Here is a 22,473-nt window from a genome sequence, read left to right on the forward strand (position 1 = left end):
ATGTGGAAAGGTTGGTTCAAGTAACAAAGGACTGATTTTCAGTCTTAAAAGTAGATAATTGATTCTTATCTATAGAGGGGCGGACCCTTTAAGCTTGCAACACAAACCTTTATGTCTGGCTAGATAGGGTCCTTCCAGATCTTAAAGACAGTAGCAACCCTGTCCAGCAGTGGTTTCAAGAAGGTGGTAAGGGCACCAACCTGTTGAGGCAATGGAAGGACCATACAGTCCTTTATAAAGTTTTACTGTCAATCAGTCAATTTAGCCAGTGCCAGTGAGTCTGGTTTACTTTAAGGTAACCTTAAACTGTTTAATTAATTATTTAATTAATTGTAATTGATTTAAGATCCAAGTAATGATCAATGTGTAACAAACTTGCTTAAAGCTTAAGGTACAGTTGTGTTAACATTGGTATTATAGTTATTTTATATACAGATGTTATTTACTGTAGTATTTAGCCTTAGAGGCTCCATTGTTTATCCTTGATGACATTGATCTTCCTTTGAGTTATAATTTTTAAAATGTTATTTTTATCTTATTATTCGAACTTTGATTTGTTTCAAAGATACAGAGAAATAATAAATCAGTTCTTAGGTTCTAAGACTTAGTTCATTAGTATTGGCTTATGATTATCTGAGGAGAATAATTTAAAATTTAGAGGATATATGGTTAGTTCTTACATGAAAGAAAAACTATTTTTGTTGTTGCTACATAACCCCCTTGTATTGTTTTTAGAATTTAAAATATAACTTTATTTTACAATACAAGAGGTTCATTTACCATTCTGAAAGGAATGAAATTTAAGTTGTTAATACTCTTAGGTATTACAATATTAACAAGATAATTTATTTTCAACATAGCGTTTGTATGTCTTTCTTCACCAGCAGATATCAAACACATCTTCACCAACGCTGTGTGTTTTAGAAAGACACATAATATTGATGTTTTGCATTAAAACAAAACATGTATTATGTGTCGAATAAAACACACAGCGTTGCAGTTTACTGCTTGCTGATGAAGATGCTATGCCGGCAGAGGCAGATGACAGCGCTTCAAAGGTGATGTCAAATTGGCGATGACAGATGACATACAAGGGACGCGCTCTTGCTAGTGAGGTGAAAGATCCATCGATATTCGGTAAGGTGACCCTTTTTCATAGAGATATATAGGATTCATAGACAGCTTTCTTCACCAACGCTGTGTGTTTTATTCGACACATAATACATGTTTTGTTTTAATGCAAAACATCAATATTATTGTTACCATTGATATTTTATTAATTATTTTGAGAACAATTTTTAAACGGCAACACCGTTATCTATTTTTCACGACGTCCATCTTTATAAAATTGATGTGTTGTGTTTTTAACAAAATTGCTACAAAAATATTATTATAGCGTTTTTTATTGAATTTATTAACATATTTATAATGTAATGTTAAATATTCTTTCTATAAATCAATGTTATACACCTTGTTAATCGTATTGTTCGGTTTTCGATAAAGGTGTCATTTTCATTATCGTTCGTTCCAGTAAAAAGTTTCACTTGTAATTCTGCTATTGACCTAAGTGCTAATTGGTCAACCATCAAATGTTTTTGTTAACTGTCGTATAATAGCTGATAAAGTGTGAAGCGCCGCGTGCATAAATCTCTCCTTATTGCGAATTTTTATGTCAAAACAGATGAATTGTGATAATGGATAGATTGAACCAGATTCGGGGCGAAGCGGAACGTTCCAAAGACTTCACTTTGGATACATCGTCACCTCCAAGCGAAGCGTATATAACAGCTAACGAAAGTTCATCAAAATTCTTTTCGCTGTCAGAAGTTGATTCCACTTTTAGTGTTTCGCCTACAAAAGACAGTAATGCGTCTCCCGCCAATGTAGATAGACCGATTTCTGACTCTGGTTTAATATCTAACCTATCTCCTATACCCAAAACAAATGATATAGGAAGTTTCAAAATTGGTAAACAAATAGAAGCTGCAAATATTTTGTCAGGTGGTGTTAATATTTTTGATGATAATTCATATGATGGTGATGAACTAGTTATTGATGATAATGTGGCTATGGATGATGGAAAACCAAATTTGGAGCTTAAATCAGAAGATGTTACCAATGTTGTGTGTATAGATAAAACAGATGAAACGGTGGAGACTACAGATGTTGCGGAGGCAATAAAAAGTAAAGACACTGAGGTAGTACTTCAGATTGATGGAAAAAATGTTGATGCTATAGACATTGGTAATGACCTTTATCTATATAGAAGACCAGGTGAAGAGGAACTAGCTGCTGTGCAAATTGTTCCCGATAATGAACAACAACCATGTTTTAAATTTCTTAAAGTCAGGTGAGATATACCTATTTATTTTCATTTCTATCTTTATTAGAAACTCATCAGGTGAGATATATTTTCATTTCTATTTTTATTAGAAACTGCGTAAAATATATTTCAATGCTGCTATTTGTAATATAATTTACTTTAACTAACATCTATATTTTGCATGCATACATATTAAATTTTTCTCTCATAGATTCCTTCAGTATAACTCATAGCCAAGCGAATTATGTTTACTGAATGAATATTATACTTCTAATAATGGCACTATTCTCACTAAGTTTAATGGTATAAGCAACAACAGCCTTTGCAAAGATCCTAAAAAAAAAGATTTCAAATATACTACAGGAACACTGAATGTTTTGTTGAAGAATAACTCGTATTATGTTCAAAATTTAGCTCCTGGCATATGTGCTGGACAAACATACACCTCCTATTTCCCCTTCTATTGTTTTGTGTGATAATTACAATACTAATAACAGTCCTATATCATCACAAGCCTTTCAACCTCCCTGCCCTGAACCCTGAAAGGTGCCCTGCATTGGGTATCTACTATCTAATGCTTCACATTGGGTCATGCAAAAAAGACCAATAATAAAAAATTTATCTGTTCTTCAAAAACTAATAATATAAAGTAAAAGTTTTATTGTTTTAAAATGCTGGGCTTAGGCAATATAATTTCAATAGAAAAATTATTTTTGTTTTGAATAGTCCATTCTTTACGGAGAGTAGGCTATATTATCATGCTATAACCTATCAAAGAGGAGAATAGAGCTGACTAAAAATGAAGCAAAATCTGGAAGAAAGCAGATGCTGTGGCTTGGGACAGCTAGGACTTATACTGCTACATTTCCATAATTTTACTCTGTTTTACATTATTATGTTTCTGCATGTTTGTATTAAAGCAATGAGGAAGCACGCATCCAATATCCATAGTCCAAATCCATTCAAATGTAAATCCAATAAATAATATAATTGATGGATATGATCGAAAAGCAACCTTAGTTTTAGCAAAACAAATAAAGATATGATATAAGATAGTCTTGTAGTTTAATATTTTTGGAATTTAACTAGATTCTTCTTGAACTTAAATTATTGTATAGCCATAATATGTTACATGTAATGAATTAATATTTTTATCCAACTGCAACATACGGAGGGCTATGTTTTCAAGTGTATGAGTAATTATTTGGTTTTCTAGGACCTAGGTTATCCATAAGAGCTTGTCATATTTTTATGTGAATGGTGACAAACCACTTGTTATGTAAAATAAAAAAAAATTGCAAATGTTATTAATAGGTAGTGGAGGGTTTTTTGTTTATACTATAAAAATATATCTTATTGGTTAGTTTATTATGGAATAAAAATGTGTAAATAGGGATATAACTCATTCCATGCTCTTATTTTAGGGAAAATGCTGAAGGCAATCTGGAAGTATATGAAGAAATTGAGATTGAAGTACCAAAGGAAGCGGTGAGAATTCCCATTTTTAAATTGTATTTATTATTATATTTTGTTAATGCATATACATAATATGTATCAAAATGGATGCTATGTATAGACAAATATTTGTAGCAAAATGATAGTATCTTTTTAAACTAAAGCTTATTATAATATTCTTTTTTTAGCCTGTCAACAATGAAGAACCGAAGGAAAGTTCGCCTAAGAGTATTGTAAAGGAAGACAAGCCATTAGTAGAGTCTGATAATAATAAAATTATTGATAATACACTTAAAAATCCACAAGCTGAGGCAGAAAATAAAGATGCAGAGTTAGAGACAAGTAGGGAAGTTAAAGAAGATTCAAAAGTTAATTTTAATGGAAAAGTTATGAAATTCAGTGAATCGCGTAAATCACCAGTAATAAATACTTTTACTCCCATGACATACCACTCTACCCCCAATAAAGAAGGAATACCCTTAACAAAAACCATGGTAGATCAGCAATTACATCCAAACCGACAATCTGATAACATCAAGAAAACTATAGAAGTTCATACAGAATACAGCAAACATAAATTATCTGATACACCTATTAAAAATAAAGAGTTAGCTGAAAACAATGAAAATGATGAAAAAGATATAGATAAAACATTACCTGATGTGGTGCATACGTGTGAAGATAAACCTTTGATCATAGATGAGAAGGAATGTAAAGATGAATTAATCGACAATAAAACAGAAGAAAAGATAATAAAAGATAGTATTGATATAGAAATTAAAGATTCTAATTTAAGTAATGAAATTACTTTAAAAGCCCCAATTAATATGGATAAAGATAAAAAATGCATCGAAAATGAGTTACCAAATGAAAACAATATAGAAGGCACCAAAGACAATAAAACTGTTGAAGAAAAAACGCCCGAATTTATTCCCGCCTATGAAGGTGACAAAAACACCATTGATTTAATAACATGTGATGATATAGAAGCAGTTGAGGATAAGCTCATTATTGTCGAAAATATACCTTCACCGCCAATAAGTAACGAAAAAAATAGTGACACTTCAAGTTCAGCAATAGCAGTTGAGAAGGTTCAAATAATGGTTGAATCTGAAACAAGCAAATTAATCTCGGATATAAAACTTGATGTTAGAGAAACATGTTCTAAACAAAGAGACACAAGGCAAGTGGCTGATAGTACAAGTGAATTGAAACAGATTGAAAATATTGAAACTGATGTTAAGCTTAACAAGAGTTCTATAGAGAAAACAAATGTGCCTAGCAAGAATAATAATTTAGGGACAACAGGACTAAAACATAATGCTATTGAAGTTAAAAAAAGCTTAGCTGATATTACAACTTCCGAAATCAAGCATGATACAAATGATGAAAAAAATTTAAAGTCATGTGAGATAACATCTCAAAATAAACAAAAAGAAGAACAATTAACTATTGGGGAAAAGAAAACTATTCAAGAGAATTTGAAATTAGAACGTAATCTTAAAATCACAGGGACATTACCTTCAAAATCAATTGAACCCCAAAAAAAAATTCAGAACGCCACTGTTACTTCAAAACAAATAATCGACTCTGCTTCTGTTCTTGATGTTGTATCTTTGAGACCAAATAAAAATGAAACGATAAGTAATACAAATATAAATAAAATCCAAGTTACAAATTATAAAAATACTGTAGATGATTTAAACAAGCATAATAATATTGTACCCACAGATAATAAAACACTAACTGTTTCTGAAATAAAATCAACTGATGATATCCAAAAAGCTGTGAAGTTGCCTGTAAAGGCAAATACTTCCGATATAAAGATTGGCACAAAAATTGATGTACTTCCAGATACTCAGGCAAAACAACCTATTAAGAAAAATTGCGCCGCAGTGCCTTTTGGAAAGTGGACTGAAGCAAATAGACAGGAATTTTTAAATAAAATAAAGGAAACAAAAGTTGCTTCAAATAATTCCAGTACAAAACAACTGAAACAGCCTAAAGATTTGAATAGGCGAGACGTTTTAAAGAAAATAGATAGTCAGAGACAATCCAACAATATAGTTGTATCAAAATCCCAAGATGTAAATACTTCTGCTAAAGCAAAAGTTACAACTGTCACTTTCAAAAATAAACCAAACATTGAGCACACTGATAATACACAAATTCTAAAAGATGAGAAAAATTTCGTTAAAGACATATCAAAATTAAATGCTACAACTAAACCAGATGCTGATCTGATAGATAAAAAACCCACTCAAAGGAAAGAAATTAACAATCAAGATTTAATTGATAAAACAATTGAAGGTATTATTAATAGAGCTCTTCCAGTCAAAGCTTCCCAAGATGAGCATAAGCAGAGTGTGGAATGTAATGCAAGTGAGAAAGAAAAAAGTGCGTATCAGATTACATTAGATGATATTGAAAAGAAAATGAATGAATTGCATGGAATCCCTTTCGTGGAGAGACCTCCACATGAGTTACCTGCACTTACACAAGAATCCAAATCAAGTAGTGCAGATACAAAAACATCTAATTCAAATAAACCAGACACCTTATTGAATCCTCCTCCATTCACAAATAAACCTCACCAAAATGTTATTAAGGAACATGAAAGGGCTGTAATATCTGATGAAGAAATCATTGAACATGTACCAATTACAGGGGATATTAAATTACCATGTAAGGATAGTAAAATTAACGAGTTAGTTGGTAGTACGATATGTGATAGCGGTGCTAAAAAAGAACCAATTATCACAGAGAAAGATTTTGATAAGTTTGCTAGGCGTAATTCTGTTACATATGAAAATTTACTAACTGTTAATTTTGATAGGAAAGAACCCCATAATATTATTAAAAGTGTAGTACCAAAAGACATTCCGGTTAAAAAAATGTCAAGAAATGAACTTATGCTTGCTGAATCTAAAGCTAAATCGACAAATAAGCATAACGCGGTACGTCATAATCATTCCAGTAAAATTCCAACAGTCAAGACATCTAATGAAACACATAACAAGAATTATCAGTCCAAAGTCCAAATTGCATACCAATCTGCTTTAACGGCAAAGCGGCAGCTTGAAGGCCCAATTACAATTATTGAAGATAAACCTGTAAAAGTTGTTTTTATGGACGCAAATACAGATTTTGTACCAGTTTTACATATACAGGGTCAGGAACTCTCGCCTACAAAAATTCAAATGAATGAATCTTCTAAATTTGTCCATAGTGCCTCTGAGTCATTAGATTCTGATATACTTGAGAGTTATGAGAATAAGTTACAAGACGAAACTAAATCTAAAAGTAAACATCAGAGGAAACAAGTTCTAACTCCAGTCGAAACACCTGAATTGGAACTCATAGAACCGGGTGATTTAGGCATGGAAACTTCACCAAAGAAAAAACGCAGATTTGAAGAGAAAGCTGATAAAAAATCAAAAACATTGGTGCCCAAAAAATCATATCTTTTGAACCGTAATATGTCAGAAGAAAAGCAAGAAATTGTGAAAAATCCCACTGAAATTCTGAATAAAACAGAGGCATATGTTCACTCTGATCCAATATCAGCTATTGATAACTTAGTCAAGGCTGCTGAGTTACTTGAAACACAATCTGAGAACAAAATTTTAACCCACTCAACTGAGAATAGCCCACAACAAAACACACCAGTTAAAAGAGGTAGAGGGCGACCCAGAAAAAACCCTCTTCCCGGAGTAGAGTCTAATACACCAAAGACACCAAGTCCTCAGAAAAAACCAAGATTGCAAGAAGAAAAATCTTATAAAGAACAAACAGAGACAGAAGAAAGTAGTGACGACGAAATAATAAAAGAAAATTGGACAATGGGTAAGATAAATGAAAACATTGTATGTCCAATCTGTAACAAATTATTCCGTTCTGAGAATGTTGTATTTAAACATGTGAAACATTGTACAGGTCCATCACCGAATAGGTCTGAGTCGGATAAAAGAAGTTCTTCGAGATTGCGCTTTTCCCAAGAATCAAAAAGATCATCAACTGATAGCAAATCAGATATGGATTTGGATGAAGAAATACTAACACCAAGAAAACGAAAATCAAGAGACTCAAAGCCAGTTAAAGAAAAAAATGATGAAATATTAAATAACGAGTTGGATACTGGAAAACAAACTGAAAATCAATCACAAACAACTGTTAATAAAACTAAATTTAACACAAATAATTTAGTGTGCGAACTGTGCGGTAAAAGTTTTAGACAGTTATCATATCTGTTAAGTCACAAAATCCAACACAGAAAAGAAGATGTTAAATCAGCCAACAATGATGAAATTAAAAAGAATGTTTTCTGTTGTGAAGTTTGTAAAAAAGAATTTAGGAAATTGCATCATTTGGTCCAACATCGTCTTATCCACAAACCAAGTGCAATGTCGTCAAGGTTAAGTAGAAAAAGCTCATCTGAACACCGAGATAATAAGAGCGAAAAAGATAATAAAGTTCAAGCTCAAACAAAACAAACCGAAGATCATAGTGCAGGATTTCGATGTGAACCTTGTGATAAGTCATTTAGAAAACTTCACCATCTTGTGGAACACAGAGAAACTCATGATGGTATTAACAAAAAATGTACTCCACAAGTTACAGTTGAACCTTCCAAATCTCCATTACATCAATGTGACATATGTAAGAAATCTTTTAAAAAGTTACAACACTTTATGGAACATAAAGATCAACACTTGGAGACAAGTTCAGAAAAATCAGACGATAAGAGTGTTCAAAGTTCTCTTTCTACACGAGATATTATACACGAATGTTCTCTTTGTTATATGGTATTCCCCAATGAACACTCTTTGAATAAACACACCATCATTTGTCTTAGAAAGAAAAAGCAATCAGCTGCTAAAGCGAAACAAGCAGAAGAAAAAACTGCTATCGATGATGATAATAAAGATGATAAGGAGCAAGAAACTGACTCTAAAATAATTGCAGATGTTATGCCGGTTGATAATATTAAGTCTGAAAATCCAAATACCCATGATTTAGAGGAAATAAGTAAACCTCTCCAAACTATACAAAGTGCTACACGTAAGTCGATAGAAAATAACACAGAAATTGACAACTCGGATAGTAAAAGTGACGACATCCCGTTAATTAAAGCAAAAGAATCCGAAACTATTGTTAATAAACCTGTGAATGAAGTTGAAATGAAACCTTTAAATACGCAAATAATTGAAACTATTGTTATACCAGACACGCCTACACCGAAAAAAAGGACTGCAACGAAAGAGAAAGCAGGAGTTACTGTTACAAAGAAACAAAAAACATTGAACGTTACCATGCCTGTCATCGAGGAAAATAAATCGGAAAAAGCATCAAATGACGAAGATGACGCTGACGAAGATGATGACGAAGTGAGATACATGTTGAATCCAGACTTAAAATTCGATCATACAGTTGAAGAAAAGTTTATGAAAGTGCGAGCTAAAAAACGTAGTTCACTACAACTAGAAAGGCCTAATTCGAAAGATTTGGTATTAAGGAGAATCTCATTGCAACACCCACCCAAAATACCTCGTTTGAAAGCGAAACCGGTAGAAGCTAAAACCCAAACTACTATTAAAAATGCAAAAGCCCCGACGCCTGAAACGGTGCCTTCTACAGATTCGGATGATAGTGATATTAAATACTCTTTCCCGACAACGCCTGTGAAACAGACACCAAAGAAAGTGGAGAAGTCAAATAGAAAAATAATGGGTGATAAACGAAAATCAATCAGTAGCATTGCTAAGAGGAAGTCATTGGGGAAACATAAACAAAATACACCTGTTAAGAAAATTAGAAAGCGTAAGTATTTTATTGTATACTTATTTATGTTTTAATTTATGGCTGGAGTTGAAATATAAACATTTTTTTGAGCTATAAATCAACAATCAATAGTGAGATTTATATTTTATCTCGGACCGTAGTTACGTTGCTTGGTGTAATATAATGGATTGTTCTCATTTCAGGCACAGCCGAGGTAGAGCACAGGTGTGACTGTGGACAACTTTTCAGCAGCGCTGCGTTGTTATCGCGACACACGACTCTGGCGCACACTCCCCCGCGGATACGACGCCGGCGATCTCCCCCTCCAGACACTAAATCACAAAAACCCACTAATCTATTGAAACCCAATATAAAACAATCACAATCGTCCGTTACTCAAACGAAAACACAAACGCAACAACCCAAACAAAAACCGACAACAAAACAAAAACCCACTTTGACTAAACAGAAACTTAATTTAATACAACAAAAACAAACTTCATCTCAACAGAAACAAACATTGGCACAACAGAAAAATACTTCAAATCAACCGAAACAGACGTTGACACAACAGAAATCTAACGCTCAGTCGAGCCCGACGCGAAGTAAATCTAATAATGTGAACAACGCAAGTAAGAACTCGAAAATAGGTGTAGCGACGAGGAAATCAAGTGTTATAAAATAAATATATCATAATACAATAATTGTTGAGTAAAAATGTGTAACAGCGCTAAAGTATGAACATAATTATATTACACACAAGACAGTGGCTGATAATGTAGGAATCAAAACTTTAAGATAAATGGACTGAGTAGAGATCCAATAATTTTTATGTATTTTAAATAAAGGGGTGTTCGCTAGTAACTTGATGAAATCACGCACTAACAGCGCTCACAAATAAGAAACTAACGGACCACTGTTGATAAATATATTTTTACACTTTCGGTGAGTTTAGGATGCATCAAATAAAATATAAAATAAAATAAAAATATTTTTGTGAGCGGGGCGCTGGTCTTGTCGCTAAATTAGCGGGAAAGATAAAATCTATATTTTGTCAATTGATATGTTATAGATATAGATGTGTATAAGAGGAAATAATTTATGTTTTTATTTAGTCATAAGGTGTCGAGTTTACATTGCATTAATTTAGTTTTAAAATTAGTGAATGTTTATGAATGCTTTTTATACTTTTTGATGTAAACTTTCAATATAATTGAAAATTGAAATACATTTGGGGCTTATGAATTGCGATGCGATTATACAACGTGTTACAGAGATAATAATGAACATGAACTTAATTATTATCATTAACCTATTAAAGTAGTTCATAACTACACAATTCATAAAAATAAATAATATTCAAGAAATTAATATCCCTTTCAGAAACTGCATCAGGTTTTCATGTTTTATATGCGCTCGCAATTTATCTACATAGCTGTTATAAAATACGCTCAAAGGGAAACATTTTCAGCTTTCCTGCCAAAATATATTTTAAATTGTTTTATTTTGTTATGGAACTATATTTCTGTACACCTTGTTACAGATATGTCATAATAATTTGAAACTTTATGTACCTATAACTTATTGACGAAATCTACCCGCAAAATAGCGCGTTGTGATTTTGCTTCCTTTATTTATTATTTATTGATTCAATTGTTTTAGAATTGATTAACATTTCCTCTTTATAATCACAAATAATATGATAAAACACGTAGCTTGATGTTACTACATTGACTTTTACATATAAATGTTGTCTTTAAATAACTTAATAAATTGGTGTCATACGTAAAGTATTCTTGTAGATTACTATTAATATTTTAACATTGGTTATTTACTATAACGTCAGAGAAATTGGCTATTGTCTAATATTAATGTTTTATCTACAATCACCATTTATGTATTAATTGGAAGTAGATATGCCTGTTATATCTTTTTTTTTTGTATCACATACTTTTTTTTTAACAACTACCTATTATGTATGTTCTTCGTCGTTTCAAATGGTCAATTTTGTATGTTAGTCAGGGTAAGCAAATAGTGTAAAAGATGTACCAAAAAATTACCTTTTAAATGTGTACACATATCCATACGTTTTCAACATCAATGTACATAAATAATATTAGAGCTATGTATTGTACGAGCTTATAATTTTGATTATTTCTGTGACATTATCCAAAGAGATTTAATGTTATTTTTATAGAGGTCAAGAGAGAGAATTATCATACTTATATCTTGATATGGCATAACAAAACGAGTTATCTCACTAGATACATATTTTGCTAGGTGAAGTAGGACATGCCATTATTGTTACGAATATCGGTAGTTTTTCGAATAATATTATTTCTCTTAGTTTCACCATTACTTTTATTTTTGCTCCATGTGCATGCCCGTTATTTTAATGCTTCTCTAAATCTCTTTGGATAAATCACATCCATGTAGTGAGGTTACGAGCTTCCCATAGGTTTTCAAAAGAATTTTTGGAATTTTGTAGATAATTTTGAATTGCATTGTGAAAGCATGCATTCGAAATTCAGTTATAAACTGACCATCTAAATATAGGAAGTATATACCAGCATAAAAGATAAATCGAAACTTTTACACTTTTTGGAAGACAAATATTAAAATCTCAACGGATACATTATTTTGTAATTATCTTGGTAAAAATTTGTAGTAGGTTTAGGACCAAAATATTTTGTTTTAGTGGTAATGTAATGTATGTTGTTTTTATTTTTAATTAATTTTTAATATTTTATCGTACTCCCGCAACTAACATTTATAATATCGTGTAATTTATGTCGAAGAAGAGTAGATTGTCTTGTGAGTTATGTTCTAGGAGCATTTACATAAGAAAATATATATTATTATTATAGTGTCTATGTAGATGATATCATTATTTTTAATATGATGATGCAATTTTAATTATTGGGTTATAAATAAATTCTTTAAAACAAGTGGGTTTTTTTTTTAATAAAAGACTTTCAGTTCATAACATTTACCTATATGTATTTAAGATATTTTTTTTACTATAAAATAATACATAATATTATCAACATATAACTAGTACCTATTTAACAATCTAAGTACTTAATCAAAAAAGGTCATTATTTTATAAATAGGTGAAGAAACCTAGGTTCTACATCTAGGTAACCTACATTAACAAATAGTTGGAAATTAATATGCACATAAACGGTTTCATTGCTGTATTTATTTTTTTCAAACACAATCTTTAACATTTATGAATTCCGAATTGAGCTAAACGCTTATATTTTACAGATGTAAGTACTTATATTCTATAGGTTCTTATTCTATACTACCTAGGACATGTTTCGTTATAAATCAGATCGTCGATAAAATGAGAACTGATATAGTAGAATATGATTCCGGTGCCATACTGACTCTAGATCGCGTCGTTTACACGCATCCAATAGTCATTTCTACTTCGTTTTGCTATTCGAGAAAATAAGCGGCCGGTCTATTCCGATTCAGAGCTGAATACTATATGGTAAATTGACTTGAAATTTGAAATTGCATTGATGTAGTTCTGACCCAGCGCCGTAAACCAGTCATGCTGACACCAAGGACTGTACGAATATTCAATACACATTTAATTTACAACCAGTAGGCTATACTTGCATTTGTAAAACAATCAAATTCATTTATTATAATAATAACGTAAAACCTAGCCACGTTCACAAATAATATCTACAATACTAGGTTCCATTAATTGAGGATCTACACATCGCAGCTGAGCGGAGGACAGCGCATCTTCCAATAGAGCATTCAGTAACCTTTCATCATTACCCATGCAGGATAATCTTTGTTGTAGAAAATGAACGTCAACTTGTAACTGTTGCAAACCATGTCTACTAAAAGTGCGTAAGCGTACGCATTCCACTAATGCTTTTAGAGCTACTTTCAATGCACCATTGGACAGAGCAGCTCTGTCCGCGCCAGCTGGACTAAAAACTTCGATTCGTTCGGAAAACAGCCGGTTAATTGGCGAGAATGAAGAGGGAGCACGTGACCATATAGTACGGCGGCTGGAATCGCTCGATGGTTTAATACTGGAAGGAAATAGTTGTGACGCGGCACTATCCGCACTGGCAAGAGTTTCCACCACTCGGCGGCACACCGCTCGCGGCCCACGAGGCTCTGGTGCTCGTAACCAATCCCGAGCCAACACGGACACTCGCAACATTTGCGCCGCAGTCTGTCCAATAAATACCACTTCAGAATCTAAGGCAGATTGAGCAGCAGTTGACAAATTGACCATGACATTATTTGTTTCCTTTTTCTCTACACTCAAACCAGGTGCAGCTTCCTCTAATAATTTAACTAAATGGTTTTGTAGAATTGTAACACCACTTTCTTGCATTTCTAAACATAACTTGGCTAGAATGAGGAAGAGTTCAAAGGGAATGTTGTTTGATGACTGTAAGCAAGACATTTTCTTTACCATATCTGACAGGTTTATGAGGGTTTCTGATATAACATTCCAACAGCTATCTGCAACTGCCTTAGCACACCAAGGTTTTAAGCCAAAGGATAAATTGTTCTGTAAAAATGCCATCAAATCTAGGAGTGACGCTTGCACTTTCTGCATTAGATATACTTGTAAAGAATTGAGTATATCTTTGAGATCAACATTTTCTGTACCTTTGCTTGCTAAAGATTGCCTTACTCTCATTAAATTTTCTTTAAATTGTATATGAATTGTTTGATATTGCATTGTAGCTTTATGGTTAATACATTGAACAACAACTTCTAATGCTTTATTAGATACTCCATCACTAGATATTATTTCAGACATTGCCTGCAATTTTCTAAAGAACTTATCAAGACCTCTTATTAGGATTTCAGTTCCAATATTCTCTGGTCTCCTTATAACATCTTCAAAGAGGCAAAACACTTGAGTCATTACTTTGTCAGCAAAATCTGGCAAACAATCATTATCAGTTTCAAACATTTCATGATAACAAGATATCACAATACCTAGATCGGCAAGCAATGTGTTATTACACTTTTCAACCCATTCCAGTATATCTGTTATTTCAACCATGGAAGCAAGTTCTTTTAAATGTTGTTCCAATCTACTTTCAGCACAATTTAAGAATATATCTTTCAATGAGGAGTCTGATTCTTGTAGCTGCCTTAAAAGGCCAACACTTTCTGCCAATTCAGATGCAGATGTATCCGGAGTTAGCAATCTCTCTCTCAAGCTTTTCTTTAAGTCATAAATTATTTCTGAACATTCAGTTTGAATACTTTTAAAAGATGGTTGGTTACCATACTTCTGTAACACTTTCTGTGCATGTGTGTAATCGTGGACGGCATCTGCATATCTACCTTCTTGTATAGCTTTGTTCAACTGCGTGGGCAACAAAAACAAGAACTGTAACTTATCCAACAGTTGCCGAGTACTGCATAGCCTATTCACATTATTTCCACTATCACTTAGAGATGTTGAAATCTTAGAACTGAAACTGGTTATTCTATTTATGTTTTCTCTTAGTTTATCCATTTCTTCCTGCATGATTTGAAAATCTGTGCGCATTTTACGCACAGTTTCTGTGGCTGAAATGAATTTATTGTAGTTCTCATAAACTAATGTCTGCATTTCAGACTGCAAGAACTGGCTTTGAGTTAAGACCTCTGCTTCTTTATCCAACATTTGCTTAAGAGTGGCACATCTCATAATGCATTCTAAATACATGTCCGAATTAAAATTACTATCATTTATGTCTAATTGATTTGAATTTTCTTTACTTGATTCTCCCATGTTGTTTCAACTATGAGAATAGTGGGCAGCTATGAGAATTATAAATTTATCGATTATTGAATGCACAGTATTCCTTTTTATTTGTTAATAATTAAAACCCTTTTTCATTCAAAACAAATACTATTGCAAAGCACAAGGTACCACTTTACACTGTCTTAATAGTTAATACAAGTTGAAATTATTTTTTTAAATTAACATTATTCTTTGTCTCAAAATTAATGGCTCCAGTTCCACCCCAACTCCACCCAATATAAGTACGCGTAGGCAGAGACAGGATTCAACTCAAATATTATTGATTTTATCTCAGTAGATTTTACTTAATATTTCTTGTCGTTTTGACAATTATTGACACATAACTGTCATTGTATTGACAGATTACTGTATGATTGACACCTAAGTTGACACCACTTCTCGGAGCAATTATCAAGCCTGGAGAACTTAATGTATCTACAGACGCTCCGATTTGGTTGGTGCCAACCATATCGGAACCGACAAGGCAACCATTCCAACATTGCTACAGATTGTCCGACGGTTGGCCTTCCAGCTGTCAGTTGACCATAGAGTAATATGTCAGTTGACCATAGTACGAAGAGAATGGGCTAAATTCTACTATAGAAATAGAGAAAATTACAGTCATATGCGGCTCTTACAACTTATTTTTTAAGGTTTTTAATGTAGCCGCACTGTCAATTTTTTTTAATACTTCTAACATAATAAAATACGCTTGATTTCTGGCATCTCTATTTGCGTAATCTTTGTTACTTAAGTCCCACAAACAGGGAAAGTCTTTATATAGTTCCAGCAATTTTATTAATATGTCACGTTCGGTGACCGTAACTCCCTCGGTGTTCATGTTGACGTCCTACACCGGCGGCGTTGCGAATGTGAATGAGCCAATTACCTATATTACTCTATGGAATGAGCCGATTTGGTCGGAACAAAGCTTCCAGACGTTCCAATTTGGTTGGATCGGATAGGAAGTTGGTTTGGTCGGTACCGCCGGCGCATCCGACCACGTCAAACCAATATTAATAATAATTATGTCGGACCGACCGCTCTCTACACTTTCCGATTTGGTCGTGGTCGGATGGTTGGCACCAACCAAATCGGAGCGTCTGTAGATGCTATTAGATTATACACCTATAGATGTAACCATGGCGTGGCCGCACTTGAAACAGAAATAGATTTTTGTGGTGTTGCCTAATAAGTTGGCAGTTCCCACATATTAGGTAAAAAATATTATGAATCTTACTTGATCGCGAACAGACTTTATAAATACCTGTAAGTACTTCGCAAACTAAAAATTCTGAATTTGCATATTTTAAATGCTAGCTTCAATAATGTAACTCTTATGTCGTAGTCGTACGAAATACTTTAATAAAACCTCCGTAAGGTAGGTAAGGAGAATTGTATGGACATTATTGACCACGTACTACGTACTAGAGAGGGCATCGCTTTTAAACTACATATTTGTAACACGAGTTAGAGTCAATCGTCTCGGACCATTTTTTTTTTGTTACATTGATTGGTTTTAATTGATAATTTTATTCATATTTTTTTAATAAGTATTAAGAGGCAGAATATCTACAAAGTGTATGACTCACTAGCCGGCCCGCTTCGCCGCGCTTGTTGCACAGATTTTGTTCGTGGTGTCCTCTCTTTAATAATACTTCAATGATAGACATCTATCGACCGACACGACATAAAACACACACGACACGTTCAATGATGAAATAAAACCAGTCTATAACATAAACATGTTTATTATTTACTAGCAGTCCGCCCCGGCTTCGCCCGTGGTACATATTTACGTTTTCTCTACGTAAGAACCATCCTCGTACTTCAAGGAATATAATAAAAAAAGAATTATCGAAATCGGTTCAGCCGTTCTCGAGTTATGCGCTTACGAACACATTTTGCGATTCATTTTTATATATAAGATTACTATATACATAATGAAATAAGTACAGCTTGGCAAAAAAGAGTAGAAAACCGGAAGTCACTACTGTCCTCTCGTTACCAACACTTTGAATGATTTATTTTTAATTTATTTTATTTTTATACAGTAATGAATCATCATCAAAATGAATGGAACAAATTTTTGAATATTTTGTTGGCAGCCAATTTTCTCGTCCAGTGGCATCCAGCCATTTCTTTTTATCAATATTGGATGGAAACCTGAAAAAAGAAGATTTTATTCGCATGTTACGAAAGTTTATCTTTATTGAGTAATAAGTTAAATAAACTACAATAAAGCCCTTAAATAAATGTAACTAAAATTAAAGTTTACGTACAGAAGAATTAATTTCCTCTCAATAAAAATATTATACTATTATACTACTAGCTTTTACCCGCGACTTCATCCGCGTGTTAATCCAGGTAATAAACTACTCATGTGCAAAATATCATTGAAATCCATCCAGACGTTATTGCGTGATTGAGTAACAAACAAACATCCAAACCCTCGAATTTATAATATAAGTAGGATGAGTACCTACCATGATAAGCAAACCCAACAATCATAATCTTTAATTATAATCATAATCTTTATTTTCTCTTCACAAAACAAGACCTCGAATCGTATGTATGTACTGACAATAAAGAAATATGATTTATTTGGGTAAATTAAAGTAGCCATTATGGCAACCCTGAACCGTTCATCGTTATAGGTAAACCAGAATCTGATGGCAATTAGGGAAATCAAAATTTTGAGTGTGCAACCCTAGGGAAAATGGACTGAACGATCTTGATACTGCAATTTTTTTATTTTGTCCACAATATCATTAGTCACATTACACAAGTGGATAATACTGTATTTAATAATGAGATATCCACGTAATATTATGTAGGTACTTATTACATGTATAATATACATATTACTTTTCTAAAGGTAATACATAATATTATTTATTTACACATACCTATATTTGAATATATATTATTATGGCATGTGAAAAATTTTCACATGCCATAATTAATATGGATGTAATGATAATGCAGATCAAAACTTATTTACTATATTTAACGATTGTTTATAATTTTTGAAGTGAAACTTCTTTATCGGGGTTGGAAAAAAATTTAATGTAACATTTTTTCGTTACGCGCCATCTTGTTTTTATCTCTACCACGCGTGATTGACGTATTTCTATAAAGTTGCATATATTATGTAGTAAATTATTTTTTGAAAAATAAGGTCATAAAGAAGTTTCACTTCTTACGTATGTACACTAGTACACGCACACATTTTTTTTTATAAAATAAAACAATAATAAAATAGAATCATGTTTATTTTCGTTAGTATTAACACATTATAAAATTGACTTGTACACCTTGGACTTGACAAATAGCCGAATTGGAAACTCCTGTAATAAGTTTTCATAAAATTATATTTTAATCAACAAACAATATTATAGTTACCTGTTTATAACATTTTTAATTTAAAGTATCAAAACGGGTCAGTCCAATTTAGCAATAAAATCTTTCACGCGCTTTAAAATTGAAAATTGTGATGTGTTTGACCCCTCTTCATCGAATATTTTTCTATACACATTATAAACAACACCTCTTGCTTGTGATCGCAGCGGTTTTATCGACATTTCGAAGATTTTGAAGACAAAATCCTAAAAATTAATCATCAACACAAATAATTTGACAACCAATTTGATAGTTGTCAAATAAAGTTGCCACATGAAAATCTTTTATTTTTTAAATATAAATATGCCATCAGATTCTGGTAGACCTATAATCGTTATTTTATTTTAAGATAGTGAAAACACGTATCACAACTCAATATTCTTGGCATCACATCACTGAATTCATCACAAAACATCATAATCGGTGATCATCTGGCGTTGTAATAACGAAAGAAATGATAATTTCGCCTACTTACGTGTGAAATGTTATTCCTTCAATTTTTCGCTCACTCCGGCTTTTACAACCCAAAACACTGCAACCCACCATCGCACGTACACTAAATATTCTGTATTATCCAATTTTTATACGCAATAAACACTGTAAATTCACACAATCACAGAAAAATCCAAAAGACGCCAAGTTTGTTTGTCACAATCTGTTCTTGCCAAACAATAAAACCGGCCATGTCGACAAAGACAAAAACTATATATTCCTCAGAGGAATAAACCTATAGAGTTCTTATATTGAGACAGAACAAAATACATATTTTCTAATCTACTTACTCTTAGTCAATAATAGCATATGTCAGATTGAGATAGCGATAAGAGTATCTGCACTGTCTTCAAACGTAGCGCGCCGGCAGTTAGTTTGTTTTCCAACCAGCTGGTGGGCTCAGTGCGTCAAGTGTTTTTAACGAAATATTTAGAAAATATAAAGTGTATAGTGTTTCTTTTTATTTGTCAGTGTGCTAAAATGACTATTGTATGTTTAGCTACCGGCTATTACTAGTCGAATGGGAGTTTTGGATGAAAACAATGAAAAAATATCTTTCCATCGGTAAGTGATTGAAAGTGAAGGTTGAAGGTTGGTTGAAGTGAAGGTTTTATCAAGCGCTTCTTTATAAGTTTATGTTGTAACTGTAACATTTACCCACTTTATGGGGTTGTGGAATACAAAAGAATTAAATAATTTTTAAAAAATGTCACAATATTATTACGTTTGGCATTTTGTTTACCACCGTAGTGTTGTAACACATCTAGCGTATATTATCGATTTATGACAAAAAATATATTTCATATTAAAGTTGATTTATTTATTTTGTTTCTTATATCAGATTTATATGTAGTTGTTGTAGCAAATAATAGATGTAAATTTTCTACAGCAGGAAAATAAAAAATACCACGTGGTTGTTTTATTTGACTTATCTGTTTAGTTTGTTGTTTCTCTTATATGTTTGGATTTCTGGTATAAAACCTATCCTATGTGTGTATGTACAAAATTTCATTGTAATCGGTTCAGCAGTGAAAGAGAAAGTTATCCATTCTCGCATAATTTCGCATTTATTATATTCGTAGGATTAAACAAATAATGTATTCAACTGAAATTTATGATTAATTTTGTTTTTTTTTATTATTTATTATTTCACGAAACCGTAAATGCAAAATGCATTCACGATTTTATCGATTGAAGCACATCCCATCACTATCACCTTCTATCTATCTAAATACGTACCTATAGTAAAAATGGTGCCATGACTATGTTGAAACGTAGCTTGTAGTCTATAGCTATCTGATTCTTTCATACGACGTTTTCTTTTGATAGAGAGAAACAAATATATGTAAATTGTATACGCTCGATACAAGTACTCTATAGGTTTATTCCTCTGAGATATATTCTGTCCTGTTTCTTTGCATGGGTTTGACAATTAACGATCTCGCTCTTTCAAGGAAGGTCATTTTAGTGGTTACATCTATAGGTGTATAATCTAAGCTGGAGAAGTAACAATTAATTGAACAAGTTTGGCCTTTTCGGCTTATGGCAAAATGTCATGCGAAAAAAGAGGACAGATATATGTCAGTTCGACAGTTTGAAATGACATGTGCCCATGACAATTTGTTTCAGTGACCAGTCTGGTCACGGACGCATGGTGATTTTAATTATTATTTTTGAAGTGAAAAACGAGTGTTTTAGTTTAATTTGTTATTTTGTGAAAAGACAATTGACTAAAGATAACATGGCTTGTGTTGCTTACGGCTGTAAAAGCCGTAGTAATGTGAAATCGGACGAAGATAGAAATTTGTCATTTCACAGGTTAGTGTTTTGATCAATTTTTTTGTTAATTGTATGATAAATAAGTTAATTTACCTTATTTTCTTAATCATCTATGTTTTATCTAACCGTAATCATTGAAATGAAATCATAATCAGCTTAGTTTTTAGAAAAAATGCAAAATATAACTTCCATAGTGTTGTGCAATTATCGATACTTGAGTAGGAACGAAGTACTTCATTGATAATGACTGCTTTAGGTTAGGAGAAAAAAAAGGTATTTAAGTATGGATTTTATTGTTATTTGCAGGTTTCTGGCTTGAGAACAATTAAAAGATGTTTGAGTTAAAGCTATAGCACGGGAAAAATTGGAAGCCTTCAAAACATTCTCGGCCTTGTTCAAATCATTTCGAATCAGACGGGAAGAAAAGTAAAGTGCTTTGCAGAGATGCTGTGCCACAAGTTTAAGGTGGCATCTATTTTAAATAATAAATATTGTAATTTGGTAATTAAGTATCGAAATAAAATGTTGTTAAAAAATTAAATGTTTATTTGTTTTATTTGAAGCAATTTATTTTAAACTTGTACCAATTTTTTCCTGTGGGAATGAGTTATTTTCCTGTGGTAAATTGTAGCTTATATGTTATTCTGATGTTTAAACTATATAATTGTAAAGTTCCATAAAAACTCATTCAGTAGTTTTTACGTGAAAGAGTATCAAAATATGTCCATTCTTATATAATTTTTGCTTTTATAATATTAGTAGGATACGACTATTGATTTGTAAAAAGATCAACTAGGTGGAAGTCAGATTCGCGCACGAAGGGTTCCGTATAATTCTATGAATGAATCTATGAAAACAGGAAAAAATACGTACCTTTTTACGAAACCATAAAAACAACCTAAACCGAAATACCTTAAAATATTTTTTTATAAATACCACTACCATACAATGCAAGGCAGTCAATACGCATCGTAAATGAATAATTCCAAATTAAACGAATCTTAAAATTTGAAATTACCTATCCATAATTCAAAATTAAACGAATCTTAAATTATCTTCAAGCAATTTTATAACTTAATTTTTTTATTTATCGATATTTTAGTATTCGATAAAGTAAAGGCAAGCACTACCTTTTTAGAACAAAAAGTGGCTACATGTGGATTTGAATGCCAAGCAGATAACAGTGTGTTGTCTCTTTCTATCGCATTAATTAGGGTATTGAATAAAAGAGAGCCACTATATAAGAAACGTTCAATTAATTGTTACTTCTCCAGGCTTGTTAATTGCTCCGAGCACCACTTTGACACTCAACACAAAACAAAACAGAGGAGAAACTAAATTGGTTTAATGCTATTTTAAGATTGATTAATTATCGTCAAAATTGCTGTTGCGGGTTGACCGTGGTGCTTACGTTGTCCAAATCTTAGTCCAAATAGACATAGTTACATACAGA

At 32.3% G+C, this 22,473-nt stretch overlaps 2 protein-coding genes and 1 long non-coding RNA gene across 5 annotated transcripts; 1 reads left to right on the forward strand and 2 right to left on the reverse strand.

Moving 5' to 3' along the window:
• The first annotated feature begins 1,341 nt into the window (after nt 1–1,341).
• LOC149905002 (uncharacterized) lies at nt 1,342–11,782 on the forward strand. 3 transcript variants are annotated; one of them, XM_090106732.1, is made up of 5 exons: nt 1,342–2,350; nt 3,748–3,811; nt 3,967–7,624; nt 7,715–9,598; nt 9,763–11,782. In XM_090106732.1, exons 1-5 carry the CDS (start codon nt 1,695–1,697, stop codon nt 10,242–10,244), a joined length of 6,744 nt encoding a protein of 2,247 aa, XP_089962858.1. In that variant the 5' UTR covers nt 1,342–1,694; the 3' UTR covers nt 10,245–11,782. The 3 variants fall into 3 exon arrangements, with proteins under 3 accessions (XP_089962858.1, XP_089962857.1, XP_089962859.1); XM_090106733.1 differs by having other exon boundaries at nt 1,346–1,430; nt 1,954–2,350; nt 3,967–9,598; XM_090106731.1 differs by having other exon boundaries at nt 3,967–9,598.
• A 1,093-nt stretch (nt 11,783–12,875) lies between these two features.
• Nucleotides 12,876–15,481, reverse strand: Vps51 (vacuolar protein sorting 51). Its single transcript, XM_090106459.1, has one exon. It carries the CDS (start codon nt 15,333–15,335, stop codon nt 13,236–13,238), a length of 2,100 nt encoding a protein of 699 aa, XP_089962585.1. The 5' UTR covers nt 15,336–15,481; the 3' UTR covers nt 12,876–13,235.
• Nucleotides 15,482–17,403: 1,922 nt separating this feature from the next.
• On the reverse strand, nt 17,404–17,992 carry LOC149905004 (uncharacterized). The gene is made up of 2 exons (XR_016457182.1): nt 17,834–17,992; nt 17,404–17,513 (listed from the first exon to the last, which is right to left on the reverse strand). It is a non-coding gene; the product is annotated as an uncharacterized LOC149905004 (long non-coding RNA).
• Nucleotides 17,993–22,473: the final 4,481 nt, after the last annotated feature.

The sequence above is a fragment of the Colias eurytheme genome, chromosome 10 (assembly GCF_061535395.1).
Source record: "Colias eurytheme isolate Ceu_HAF_F1 chromosome 10, ilColEury1 Martin Lab GWU primary, whole genome shotgun sequence".
NCBI classification, from domain to species: Eukaryota; Metazoa; Arthropoda; class Insecta; order Lepidoptera; family Pieridae; genus Colias; species Colias eurytheme.

Coding starts and splice junctions, on each gene's coding strand:
- LOC149905002 (XM_090106731.1), top strand. CDS start 1,695: ATGGATAGATTGAACCAGATTCGGGGCGAAGCGGAACGTTCCAAAGAC. Junction 2,351..3,747: donor TTTAAATTTCTTAAAGTCAG/GTGAGATATACC, acceptor CTCTTATTTTAG/GGAAAATGCTGAAGGCAATC. Junction 9,599..9,762: donor TGTTAAGAAAATTAGAAAGC/GTAAGTATTTTA, acceptor TTCTCATTTCAG/GCACAGCCGAGGTAGAGCAC.
- Vps51 (XM_090106459.1), bottom strand. CDS start 15,335: ATGGGAGAATCAAGTAAAGAAAATTCAAATCAATTAGACATAAATGAT.